The sequence below is a fragment of the Cryptomeria japonica genome, chromosome 8 (assembly GCF_030272615.1).
Source record: "Cryptomeria japonica chromosome 8, Sugi_1.0, whole genome shotgun sequence".
NCBI lineage: Eukaryota > Viridiplantae > Streptophyta > Pinopsida > Cupressales > Cupressaceae > Cryptomeria > Cryptomeria japonica.
In genome coordinates, this window is record NC_081412.1 from 440199545 (window position 1) to 440213632 (window position 14088).

The window sequence follows — 14088 nt, forward strand, 5'->3', positions numbered from 1 at the left end:
GAGACTCAAGGTAAAGAAGACCAAGGTGTGTAGGTGGGTTTATCACCCTACAGCTGCCAGCCTCTGCATCAATAGTAATGAGATATATACATTGGTATTTACAATAGCAGAGGATATTGTTTCAGCAGCATACCCATAGCCTGAAACATTCAGCCTCGCACATAGTTGATTTTGGCATAAAGCTGTAGATGTATTTGATTTTTCAGTGCTTAAGTCATGAGAGCGCTGGAATCAGCCATAAATGTAGAAGGGAGGATGTAGCTGTAGCTAACAATAATTCTCAAATTATGTGTTAACATTTAGTGATATGTGCATTGAATAAGCAACATAACCATATGCAAGAATCTGTCTGAAAAAGTTGCAGAGCTACAAGTTGTGCATTTACAGATCATTCGTACACTTCAATTAATTGCAGATTAATGTGATAAAAAAGAAAGCTTCGAATCTAGCAAGATGTACAATGGATCTTGTAGAATAAAAACGCACAATGAACACAAGGGAAGTGTTGAAATGAATGATACTGCTAATTTGAACCTTTCATGTTATTTTGATATAATAAAATATTTAATGACAAGACTAAGAGTGATAAAGGATCTTATTTCTCAGAAGCTATCAATAGATCAATTTTACATGGTCTACATACAGTAAACTTCTATCTACAATGACTATTAGCCTGAGAGCTTCGCACCCATTACCACCATTAAAAATCCTGTTACTACAAAATGAATATATTGATTCATCGAAGGCCACAGCTATGGAAAAATAATGCTCAAATCAGGTAAATGACAATTCAAACCAAGCTTACAAGCAATTACTTTATTCCTTCTAAATTGATTTCTTAAACAAAAGGACATGCAGTTATAAATTATTAAGAGAATCGCAATATAGGCATTCCCCACATGCCATCTATTGACCTCCTCCTTGTGCTACTCGAGATGTACAGGAAACAACAGCTGACTTCATCCCATCTCTGTCAAGTGACGCCTGCACAATAATCTGTAGATAAAGAGTGCATTTCAGTATATTATTAAATCACAATAATCAAATGCATATAAATATAACAAACTGATGTGTACCTCCTGTATTCTATTTTCAGATCTAGCAAGGATCTTGTATTGGTCTCCATGTGTATCAGACAAATAAACCTGCAAATAAATGCATGTAGCAAGACTAATAGTTAACTTCACATCTGCTACTCCCAAAGAAACCTACTAATTACTGTAAATGTCTGACATAAACTCAGAATCAATCCCATGCCATCATATCATAGATAATGTTTAATTACAACTTGCATGAAATCCCATTGACAAAACATTATGGATGCAAAATCCATAACTTTAATGCGAAGTTGCCAATTTGGGTACAGGAACCAGGACCCATTATGATGGTATGGTAAAAAAAAAACCCTTGGGTACGGATACAGGTATACACACGTGTATGTATATAATATATGTATTAAAAAATTTGAAAATTATATAATATAAAACAATAATAGTCATAATTGCCAATAAAAAAAATTGAATACCTGATAATTTGCAAAAATGAAAATACTCGTAAATTCATAATTTTAATGATTTGTCAAATATCAATACACAATTAAAGTTACAATCAATATTTAATGATCTTCATATTGCTCTTCAACAAAAGCATCAAAGTCTAAGTCGACACACTCATGAGTTAGATCTCAATTCCACTTGAACCCCAATGAATTACAATGCTACTTCCACTAGCCATGTACTCTACGAGCTGCCTCATCTAAAGATATTTTCTAGCAATTTGTGCAACAATAATGTCTAAGTCGACACACTCATGAGTTAGATCTCAATTCCTAGTCACCCCTTCATTGTAATTTTCTTATGTGACAAACCTTCCTGGCACATGATATTTTCACAATTTTATCACTTAAGGGCAAAAAAAATGTATGCGGCCATTTTTTTGTTAATAAAAATGTTTAAAATTTTTACTGGTTTTTTGGGGGGCTGCCCTTGGGTGCACCTGGGTTTGGCCCAGGTTCACCCAAGGTCCCTCCTAGGCACCTATGAAGGACCCACAGGGAAACTAGGGTGCCTGGGAATGCAATGTCCCCTACTAGGAGGCTGCCAACTTCCTAATAATCAACACCCATTACTTAATATTATCATGCCTTAAATTAATTTATTAAACTAGATAACCATATTTATTCATAGTACAGTTGATAGTGGCTATATCCAAGCCCCAATTCTTACTTCATTTCTAATCCTCAACCCTGGATGGGAATTTACTTGTCTAGGGCACGATGACACCACCTCCATAATGCAGCCCAGATTTCAGGAACACCAGTCCATTCACCCTTGGGGCTCACCTGATTTGGGATGGATTTACTCAGCCTGTCCCTAACAACACCATGCCTATGGGAGGAAGAATTAGAATTAATTAAGTACTCAGACTGAATATATTGATATCTCATTGTACTCTGAACATATATATATTCATGCATAAATGAAATTAGACATAACTAATATATGTATATGTATATATATAACTGATTTTCCTATTACTGTCATAGAAATGTAAATCAGATGAATCTTATTTAATTATAGCTATGTATATGCTTGTTCTCAAATAAACTTATTGAAATATGATTATAAAAGAGTATTAATGCACAAGTCAGACACAGCATACCGATCTGCTGTCCAAGACAATAATGGTAATAACTTGTTTGCAATAGAATACAGTTTCCAGATCTGATTCTCAGTCAATGGTAATGTTATTCTCTATTTCCTGTCTTCTTCTTTTTCCTCCATATTGTTCTTTTGATCTCATTCGATGCCCCCTTCAATGGATAATGGGCTACATATATATCTCCTTAATGTGAACAGAGAGTTATGTCCTTTCCAAATGATCATCTCCTTCCCAAGGGTGGCATCTTTTAGTTAAATGTGTTTGCCTTTGATTTAACTGTTTAAATGCTATTAACTCAATAAAATCACTTCCCTACGCTTATGTCTCTTTACCAATGTCATGCGGTTATAGATTAATAAAGATTGTTGCTCTCTCCAAGGATGAGATCATAGTTTTAACCAATAATGAGGTCAATGCCTTAAATAATAAGATCGTTCCTCATATATATGCCTTGATCGCTGTGCATTGTACCATTCTTTGCATTTACGTAGGGTCAGACTGGTGCTTAATTCAATTTGAGTTTCAGAAAATTGTGGGCACATGACAAGCAAGGACCCTGGCATTGTTAAAAATAATAAATTGCTGTGAATGCTAAGAAGGAAGATATGGTGCTGGCATTGTTTCTCGACAAAAATAATAATAGCATGATTAATGAAATTAAACATGAAAGAACAATAAATCAAATAATGATAGGGGTGTCATGGCGGGGAGATGACAGGGAAGGACCCTGGCATTGTTAAAAATAATAAATTGTTGTGAATGCTAAGAAGTAAGATATGGTGCTGGCATTGTTTCTCAATGAAAATAATAATAGCATAAAAAATGAAATCAAACATGAAAAAACAATGAATCAAATAATGATAGAGTCTGTACATGTTTTAGTAGAATCTCGATAGCAATAGCCAACAATGGAATAGATGCCACAATAAAAAGGTTGTAGACATTTGCTAAAAGAAGTGATAAAAAGGCAAGCCATCTTTGTAGTTGGATGCATTTTAAGAACTTTCACAAGAAAGTAGTGTAATGGAGGGCCTCCCTTTAGGGTACTTGGCAACAAGGATGTTGTAGGGCATATTTTTAAAGAGTTAAGGATAAGGATGAAATGTCCATGGGAGGTGAGGAAACTCGAGAGGAGTGTATTTCAATGGAAGAAAGGAAGGAAACGCACAAAATACAAGAGAACTAAGAGATAGAAAATATTATCTTTGAAATCTTCAAAATGATTGATTCTTCCATTAATAATATTGTAGACAATAGAGAGAATACAACCCATATTGAGCAAGACAACGTATGATTTCTCTAGAAAAAGATAAAGAGGACAACACTTAGGAACCGTAGTTAATAGCACTGAAGTTCTAGGAGTGATTGCAAATCATTCACGAATTTAATAGAGATTTAAGCATATATTGCTTTTAACAAAAACATACATTAAAAAGGGATGTGAAATGTATTTTAATACTAGACTAAAAAATAATATTAGAACTCAATACAATTGTCTACAACATCTTTGTGATATCTCATGTCTTTGTCAACAACTACAAATATGAAATCAAGGGAGTCATGCATTTCCTTCTGCAAAATGACACCCATAATTCCAGATTCACAATTTATCAACAAAAGAGTAGGCATATTTCAATAGTTTTTTCTTTTCTGCTCATAGCGTAACTTATATTTTCTAACATTTGACTGAGAATTAAAGTCAAATTTGTGGGCAACTGTTGCTTTTTGAATTACAAGTAATCCCAGCTCATAGTTTTCCCTATTTATGCCCAGTGTTGTACCTCATGGTATGCAGATTGATGCCCTTGTATTAATATATATATGTCTAAAGTAGTTTTCTATTTCAAAGTTTTAAATGATTTCATATCGGCTAAAGCATACAAAATCGGCATTGACATATGAGAGTATGCCATATTTGATGCCAGTAGGCAGTACTGTAATCAACTTCTAGCATCTCCTCTATAAAAATTCTCTTAAATAATTCACACAACCAAGCGCCACCCATTGTTTGGTGTGAGGAAGGAAGTGTTAATCGATTTTAGGCATTAATTTTGTTTTTTAGTTTTTTTAAATTAAAAAAATAAAATCTGGTAGAAATCTTTCAAAAAAATTCAAACCTCTATTTAATAATTTCTAATCCATTTGGAATCTATAGGAAATCGGCTTTACAAACCATTTCAATCTATTTGCATACCCATTCAAATCCATTAGGTCATGGTTCACGGGAAAATCTTTATTAAATAGCAAGTTTGATTATTTTGAAACATACTTTCAGGTTTAATTTGACCATGTTTAATAAAATTTTACTTTTTTCTTGAAATTTGCAGCTTCGCATATGATTTATGTAGTAGGCTATATTTTTTACAAAAAAAAATGAAAACCAACCTGTTGTGACGTATTCACACATCGCCCCATTGCAAATGGGGACCCCTACTTTTTTGCTTTCTAGGGTTTGTTTTCTAGGTCTTTTAGGGTTTTGTCTATTAGCCTTTGCATGCTGAGTGTTGCCAGAGGGATCACTAAGATAGCAGGCTCTGTTTTAGCTAAAGGTGAGTCAGTGGATGCTCTGGGTTAGGGTCATCTTTGAAAGTCTTCCTTAGGACAAAGTTTTGCTCTTGTTGCTAATTGTGTCTTCTTTGAGTTTGAGGAGGTCAATGAAGCTTGGTGAGTGAATATCCTCTTTGAAGGTCTGAGTTAGGTCAAATTGGTGAGTTGAGAAGTCTGGAATGTCATCCTAATCCTGAAATTTGACTAAGTCTGGAAAATTGAAGAATCCTCCAAAAACTAGATTTTGCATTATAACTCCGGGAGGTCCAAAACCACTCTCAAACATCCTGACAATATATATGGAATATAACTTAAAGTCTAAGTTACTGGTTCGGGTTCGGATTCAGGTTCAGATTCGGGTACGGATTCGCGAATTCGGCAAAAACAAAAATCTTAGATACGGGTACGGGTTCGTCCGTACATATATATATATATATATATATATATATATATATATATATATATATATATATATATATATATATATATATATATGTCATATATTATATATATGTTCACAGTTCAAACATACAATGTAACTTTCCCATACAATGATACATAAATGATAACAGATAGATCATAAATCCATAATTGCCAATGTCAGTAAATATTCTAATATTCATATATCGTAAATGTAATATCATATTCATAATTTGCAAAAAAGATAATATTCAAGTTTCAAAATGTGAAAATGTCATGACACAGTAAAGTATAAAAAAGCATTAAAAAAGCTTTTTTATTTGTTTTTTTTGTTTTCTGACCCGTGGGCCCCGTTTTTGGGAACCCACGGGCTTGGGTTCACCTAGGTCCGCCTACGTTCGACCTGGGTCCCACCCGGGTCCTGCCCAGGCGGCTGGGTTCCCTGTGGGTCCTACCATAGAGGACCCACAGGGAACCCAACCACCTGGAGGACCCACAGGGAACCCAGCCGCCTGGGCAGGACCCGGGTGGGACCCATGTCGAACCAGGCTCGGACCAGGACCGGGCAAGAACTAGGACCCGGACCTGGCCATTTTCTGCAAGAACCGGTATCTAAGCTTAAAGTATAAGAAAGAAGAAAGTCTAAAGATATAAGGAAATGTCACTTATACTTAAATGTTATATTCCATATATGAATCTTGATGGAGAGACCAAAATGTCAAATTTTGCTCTTGACCCTTCCAAAGGGTCCAAAGCGAATTTCAATTTCACTCCTGACCCTTCCAACGGGTCCAGAGCGAATTCCTCTATAGGACATTCTACTTTGACCCAAACTTGGAACTAACTCATTCCCAGGCATTATTGAGGGCAAAACACTTGTTTGGATGAAGAAATGTGGGAAATGAAGTCAAGATTCGAGCCTAAATGTGAATTTCGCTCCTGACCCTTCCAAAGGGTCTAGAGCGAAATTCTCCAAAGACACTATTTTCTCCCTTGTTTGGGCCAACATCCTAGTTTCTAAGGCATGTTGGAAAGTAGATTGATATGTTCTTGCCTCAGGAAGCGATTGAAAGCATTGAGAAATGAAGATTTTGACCTAAGACATGGATTTTGCTCCCGACCCTTCCAAAGGGTCCAGAGCGAAATCCACTTTTCCTCCACTTTTCTCTTTGATATGACCAAGTTTGTTGACTTCTAAGGCATGATGGGAAGGCTTTGATGCATATTTGTCCTTGAGAGGAGGTTTGAGGTGATGAAGTGGTGAAAATCAACCTAGAAGGAGAATTTCGCTCCTGACTCTTCCAAAGGGTCCAGAGCGAAATCCTCAATTTGACCTTTCTTTTTGCCTTAAGAACTAGGAGAACCTTGTTTTGAGTTGAGTAGATGGCAAATTCATTTGAATGTGGCGAAAGGAGCTTGAATTTGATCAAGTTTGAAGGAGGATTGGATGAAGGAAGTGTGAAGCCAACCAAGAACATGGATTTCGCTCCTAACCCTTCCAAAGGGTCCAGAGCGAAAATCCCCATAGACCTCATTTTCTTCCTTGTTTAGACCAAGTTCTTAGTTTCTAAGGCATGTTGGAAAGCGGATTGACATGTTTTTGCCTTAGGGAGTGACTAAAAGTGAAGGAGTGAAGGATTTTAGCCTAAAATAGAAATTTCGCTCCTAACCCTTCCAAAGGGTCCAGAGCGAAATTCCCAAAATCCCTCTTTCTTCCATCTTTTGTGTCAAAACAAACCTTGATCAAGGTGAAATGAGCTTTGAAAGACCCCTAGGCATGCCTTTGAATGGATTGTGGCCACCAATGATCAAAATTTTGAGCTAGAACAAGGATTTCGCTCCTAACCCTTCCAAAAGGTCCAAGACAAAATCCTAAATAGGTCCTATCCCTGGCCATGGTTCTTAGTTCATGCCATTTTGAGGTCAAACAAAGTGTTGTCTTCATAGGGGAAGGATCCAAAGATGAGAGTCCAAGTATAGAAAGTGAGAAGGATAGATCTAGGTGAAGGAAATCAAGCAAATCTTGAATTTCGCTCCTGACCCTTCCAAAGGGTCCAGAGCGAAATTCCCCAAATCACATAATTTGCCCATGATTGAGATTAAGAGATGGATTCCCAAGCCTTGGTGGAGAGAAGACTAGTGTATGCTTGCCTTGGAAGGCATTTTGGAGTAGAGAAATGATAGAATTTGTCCTAAAATGTGAATTTCCTTATAGGTCCTGTCCTTGGCCAAGGTCCAAAGCGAAATCCTCTTTTTTGGTCTTTTTGGAGGTCAAATCAATGATATCTTCAAGAGAAAGCGATTCAAAGGTCCAGAAAAGTTCAAGGCAAGGAGATGATGAAATTTGAGCTAAAATGCAAATTTCGCTCCTAACCCTTCCAAAGGGTCCAGAGCGAAATTCTTATAAGGCCTATCCCTGGGGAGGATCTTGAGCGAATTTCATTTTAATGCCTTTTTGTTGATGATTTAAGGAAGAAAATGCTATGTGACATAAATATATCATGTGTACTTAATCATCTTTTGGTTTGTTTTGCAGGTGGAAGAAAATCAGGTCAGGAAAAGGATGGCCTATTCTAAGCCCATCATCATCAAGGACGTCCCAGATGCATAGAGGAGGACTCAAGCAAGCTAGCCTCAAGACCTCATTCTACCACATGATGACAGAAAAGAATGACCTTACCAACACTTCAAGTCGAGGTATGTTATCAGAGAAAGAAGACTTGACCATAAGAAAGCCTCATCAAGCACAGGGGAGTCAAGGAAGTACATCATTCATCACGTCAAAAACAGAGGAGGATCAGCCAAGTCACTAGCGTTAGACAAGGGGGCATCCTAGTCACTATTCCTCCAATCAGATTGGTCCACCTTAGCATGTCTAGATTCAATGTACTTGACTCATCGGGGACGGCACAAACTTCGGTGTACCTACCTCTGCTTCCTATTGGTCCTCATTCCTGGAATGTAATTTTCTCATTGGCTAAGGAAGTTTGTTGTAACAAACCCTAATTAGGGTTTTGTTGATGTGTTTTTATGCACATGCGAACACAAAATAAAATACCTAAAGGTACCTTATCCTCTCTTGAGCAAAGTTTCCCGACTGCTGAAGATCTCGCCAAAGGATCAGTCGAGGCAACTCCAAGGTTCTTGTATGTAGGTTCTCTACTCGTGGATAAGCTCTTTGGGGTATGATGTGATTTTGCTGGAATCACAAGGGGACTTACACTTGACGACCTAAACGTCTGATTTGCTTTGAATATTGCTGGAACACAGGATTTCACTAGCCTAGATTTTTTGAAAAAAAGGAAAAAAGGATGAGGGCGAGGGAAGGATCTAATTTTGACACTAAGAATATAGGAGTAATGATTGATCTTTGATGAAATTCTAAGTAAGTCTTGTTTTGACATCCCAGGACCATCTCCACAAGATTAGTGCGATCTTCGGAGGAAAGCTTTATGATGTTCAGATCATCGCTACAGGCATAGACACCATCAAGTTGATGCATATCAGTGAAGAAGCGACAATTGAAGTCAAGCTTAAGCTGAATGATTCCAGTTGACTATACAAGGCAAGTTTGCAATCAACAAACTGCTAGTAGCATGGATATACAAATTTCACCATCAATCAAACACATCTCTTCCACTCATCTAATAACATGAAATCAAATCTGAGAAGTATAAAGACCATGCAAATTGTTGAATCGACCCATAGATTTCACCATTTCTTCAATGAAGTTTTACAAGTCTTTTGCAACAACATCTTGGCAACAATCTTTGCCTTCTCTTGCTATTCTACTCTAATTGCTATTCTATCAACTGACTATTCACTATTAGCTACTATTCACCTACTATCAACTATTGACTAACTATTCGCCTTTACAAATGAGGAGCCAGGGCTTATATAGTGCCCACAATACAATTCAATGGCTTAGATCAATTTGAGATCAATGGCCAAGATTTTACAATGAAACCCTAATTAGGGTTTGTTACAACAAACTCAATTCTGGCCAATGAAATAATTGCATTATTTGGACACATGTCTTCTCTGGAATATTCGACCAATGGAGAACTGAGGTAGGTACATCGAAGTTTGTGCCATCTCCCATGAGTCAGGTACATTGAATCTAGACACGCTTAGGTGGACCAACTCGACTGGAGGAGTGATGACTGGGATGCCACCTTGTCCGACACTTGGTTGATGTTCAATTTGGTGATGTTTAGAAGCTAACTTTAATTAACTCTTATGAAACTATTGGCTTCTTCAACGGACCCTTGCTTTAACCTCGTTTGTCTTTGATGTGCAGGATGGATGGTGTACCTTTCCTTCAAATGTTGGACTGGAAGAGGTTGTCCTTGATGATGCTGGGCTGGAGAAGGCCGTCCTTGATGATGCTGGGCTGAAGAAGGTCGCCCTCGTTGATGCCGGACTGGAGAAGGTCGTCCTTGTTGATGCCGGACTGGAGAAGGTCGCCTTTTAACTGCAAGACAAACAAAAAGATGATTAAGGACACATGATAAATTCATTTCAACATAGCATTTTCAACTTAAATCATCAACGAAAAGATATCAACATGAAACTTGCCCAAGATTTTCTCCAGGAACAGACCCTATAAGAATTTCGCCCTGGACCCTTTGGAAGGGTCAGGAGCGAAATTCCAACTTTAGCTCAAAATTCACATTGTTGAAGGGCAAACATCTTTCCAAGGCATTCCAAATAGCTTTTCTCACCCTAGTCCAGACCTGACTTAGCACAAAATTTGGAGAAAATGATGGTTTTAGTGTTTTTCGCTCTGGACCCTTTGGAAGGGTTAGGAGCGAATTTCTTGTTTGTAGCTCATTTTTTTCATCATTGCAACTTCAATCCACCTCACAAGGCAAGGAAACACTTTTCTTCTCTCATCCAACCCAAGTTTATCTTGATTTTGCAAGGCAAAATACGTGATTGAAGGATTTTCGCCTTGGACCCTTTGGAAGAGTTAGGAGCGAATTTCCTCTTCTAGCCTAAAATCATCACTTCTAGAGACAACCATCGACTTAAGGGCAATCACAAGGGCATCTTTTACCTTGGTCTAGGCATAGCTTAGCATAAATTTGAAAGGAATAGGTAGATTTTAGGATTTTCGCTCTGGACCCTTTGGAAGGGTCAGGAGCGAAAATCTTGTTTTAGGGCTATTTCACCATCCTTTCAACTTCAAATCACCTCCAAGACTTAGAACACCTTGCCTCACTCCTCTCCAGGTCATAAAAACCAAAATCTTGACTTGATTTGCAAGGAAAAAGGGTGATCTTAAGAATTTCGCTCTGGACTCTTTGGAAGGGTCAGGAGCTAAATTTTCATTAGGCTTCAAAATTTGCATTCTTGGCAACCAAAATCCACTCTTAAGGCAATCCAAATGCCCTCTCGCACCCTTGTCCAAGCTTGGCTTTGCTCAAAATTTGGAAGAAAAGATGATTTTAAGGATTTTCGCTCTGGACCATTTGGAAGGGTCAGGAGCGAAAATCACTTTTAGGCTCAATTCCTTCATCTTTCATGGTTTATAGCAATTCAAAGTCAGTCTTAGGGGCAACTTCATCTTGATTTTACCTTATCCCACACTTGATCTAGCAAAAACTTGATAGCAAAAAGAGGTTTTGAGAAATTCGCTCTGGACCCTTTGGAAGGGTCAGGAGCGAAATTCTCATTCTTGACCCAAAATCATCATTCTTTCAACTTGAAACTTCTTTGCAAGGTAGAATGTCATCCTTCATTGCCCTAGGAACAAGGTTTCATGTCCAAGAAAGGTCAAAAAGTAGGCTTATAAGGAATTTCGCTCTGGACCCTTTGGAAGGGTCAAGAGCGAAATTTCCTTTCCTAGCTAAAATCCTTCATTTTCACAACTTCCAAACACTCTCAAAGGAAAGATCATGTCCATTTCCCTTTTCAACATGCTTTGGACATCACAATTTGGTCAAATAGGGAAAGGAAATGAGGTCTAGGAGGATTTTCGCTCTGGACCCTTTGGAAGGGTCAGGAGCGAAAATCATGATTTGGGCTTGATTCTTCCTTTTTCCAACTCAAAATCACCTCAAGAGGTAACTAAACATCATCCTTCACCCAAGGGATAAGGTCTTAAGCCAAAACAAGGTCAAAAGAATAGGCTTGCAAGGAATTTCGCTCTGGACCCTTTGGAAGGGTCAGGAGCAAAATTCACCTTCTTGGCTAGAATCCTTCATTTTTTCAAGGCTTTCAAACATTTCCAACGTCCAAACATGTCTACTCTTCCCTTCAAAATGCCTTGCAAATCAAAATTTGGTCAAATAAGGCAAGAAATGAGTCTTAGGTTGATTTTCGCTCTAGACCCTTTGGAAGGGTCAGGAGCGAAAATCTTGATTTAGGCTTTAATTGCTCATTTTTCAAACTTCAATCTTCTCCTGGAGGCAAATATAGACTGTTTTCCACTTGAGGAACCAGGTTTTAAGCCCATTCAAGGTAGCAAATGAGGATTATAGTGAATTTCGCTCTGGACACCCTTTGGAAGGGTCAGGAGCGAAATTCCTATTTTTGGACAAGATCCTCACTTTTCAAAACACTTCTCAAGGCAAGAACACATCAAGACTCACACACAATCCCTAATAAACCATCGCCCATCCAAAACAAGGAAGGAAAATGAGGGTTATAAGGATTTTCGCTCTGGACCCTTTGGAAGGGTCAGGAACGAAATTCCTCTCCCAGGCTAGAATCCATCATCCCAAAGTCTAAAATCTCCTCTCCACTACAAAGTTAAATCAAACCTTCTCAATTATGCCTCAAAAGTCTACAAACTTGGTCAAGCTAAGGAGAAAAATAGAGGAAATATGAATTTCGCTCTGGACCCTTTGGAAGGGTCAGGAGCGAAATTCACCTTAGGCCATGATCCTGATTTCATTTTTTTTGCATTTCTTCATTCAAACAAGTGCTTTTGCCTTCATTCAAGCCTGGGAATGCGTTAGTTCTAGGTTTTGGTCAAAGTAGAATGTCTTATGGAGAATTTCGCTCTGGACCATCGCTTTGGACCCTTTGGAAGGGTCAAGAGCGAAATTTGACATTTTGGACTCTCCGTCAGGATCATTTTATGGAATATAACATTTAAGTATAAGAAACTTATACTTTAAGTTATATTCCATATATACTTTCAGGATGTTTGAGAGTGGTTTCGGACCTCCAGGAGTTATATTGCAAAATCTAGTTTTTGGAGGATTCTTCAGTTTTCCAGACTTAGTCAAATTTCAGGATCAGGACATTCCAGACTTAGCCAAATTTCAGGATCAGGACATTCCAGACTTAGCCAAATTTTAGGGCATTTGAAGATCAGGATGACATTTCAGACTTCATCACTCACCAACTCGACCTAGCTCGGACCTTCAAGAATGATACCCACTCACAAAGCAAGACACAATTAGCAAAACCAGGCCCTAAGGAAGACTCTCAAAGAAACCCTAATTCTGGGGCCTTGTGGACTCACCCTGGCTCAAGCAAAGCCTATAATCCAACGATCCCCTCGACAACACTCATCCTGCAAAGGCTAACAGACAAAACCCTAAAAGACCTAGAAAACAAACCCTAGAAAGCAAAAAGCAGGGGTCCCCATTTGCAATGGGGCGATGTGTGAATATGTCACAACAGGTTTCTATCTTGTAATCCTAGCCATTGATTCTAAGCCAATCAGAGCCATCAATTTGTAAAGGGGTTCTCTATATAAAGCCCTGGCTCTTCATTTGTAAGGGTTAATAGTCAGAGAATAGTTAGGAGTTAGCAAAAGGAGAGATAGTCAATAATTAGTAGCTCAATAGTAGATAGCATTTTAGAGTAGAGTAGAAAGAGAAGGCAAAGATTGTTGCCAAGAGATTGTTGCAAAAGACATGTAAACTTCATTGAAGGAATGGTGAATTCTATTTGTCGATTCTACAATTTGCATGGTCTCTATACTTCTCAAATTTAATTTCATGTTATTAGATGAATGGAAGAAATTTTTATGATCAATGGTAAAATTTGTATATCCATACTAGCGGTTTGTTGATTGCAAACTTGCCTTGCGTAGTCAACTGGAATCATTCAGCTTAAGCTTAACTTCAATTATCACTTCTTCATTGATATGCACTAACCTGACGGTGTCTATGCTTGTAGCGGTGATCTAAACATCATAAAGCTATCCTTAGAAGATCGCACTAGCCTTGTGGAGATGATCATAGCATGTCAAAGCAAGACTTAGTTAGAATTTCATCAAAGGTCATCCATTGCTCCTATATTCTTAGTGTTAGAATTAGATCCTTCTCCAACCCTTATCCTTTTTCCTTTTTTTAAAATCAAGGATCGGTAAAGACCCACGTTCCAGTGATATCCAAAGCAAATCGAATGCTCAGGTCATCGAATGTAAGTCCCCTTGTGATTCCAGCAAAATCACATCATACCGCGAGAAGCCTATCCACACGTAGAGACCCTACATAT

The 14088-nt window shown here is 37.9% G+C and overlaps 1 protein-coding gene across 3 annotated transcripts in view; it reads right to left on the reverse strand.

Annotated features, from left to right (window-relative positions):
- Nucleotides 1-505: 505 nt before the first annotated feature.
- The window catches only part of LOC131052257 (uncharacterized), a 214279-nt gene continuing 200696 nt past the window's right edge, over nt 506-14088 (reverse strand). For all 3 annotated transcript variants that reach the window (XM_057986897.2, XM_057986890.2, XM_057986882.2), the window contains 2 exons: nt 1077-1145; nt 506-996 (listed from right to left, as the gene is read on the reverse strand). In XM_057986897.2, the coding sequence (XP_057842880.2) occupies nt 907-996; nt 1077-1145 (159 nt within the window). In that variant the 3' untranslated portion in view covers nt 506-906. The remainder of the gene's footprint in view (nt 997-1076; nt 1146-14088) is intronic.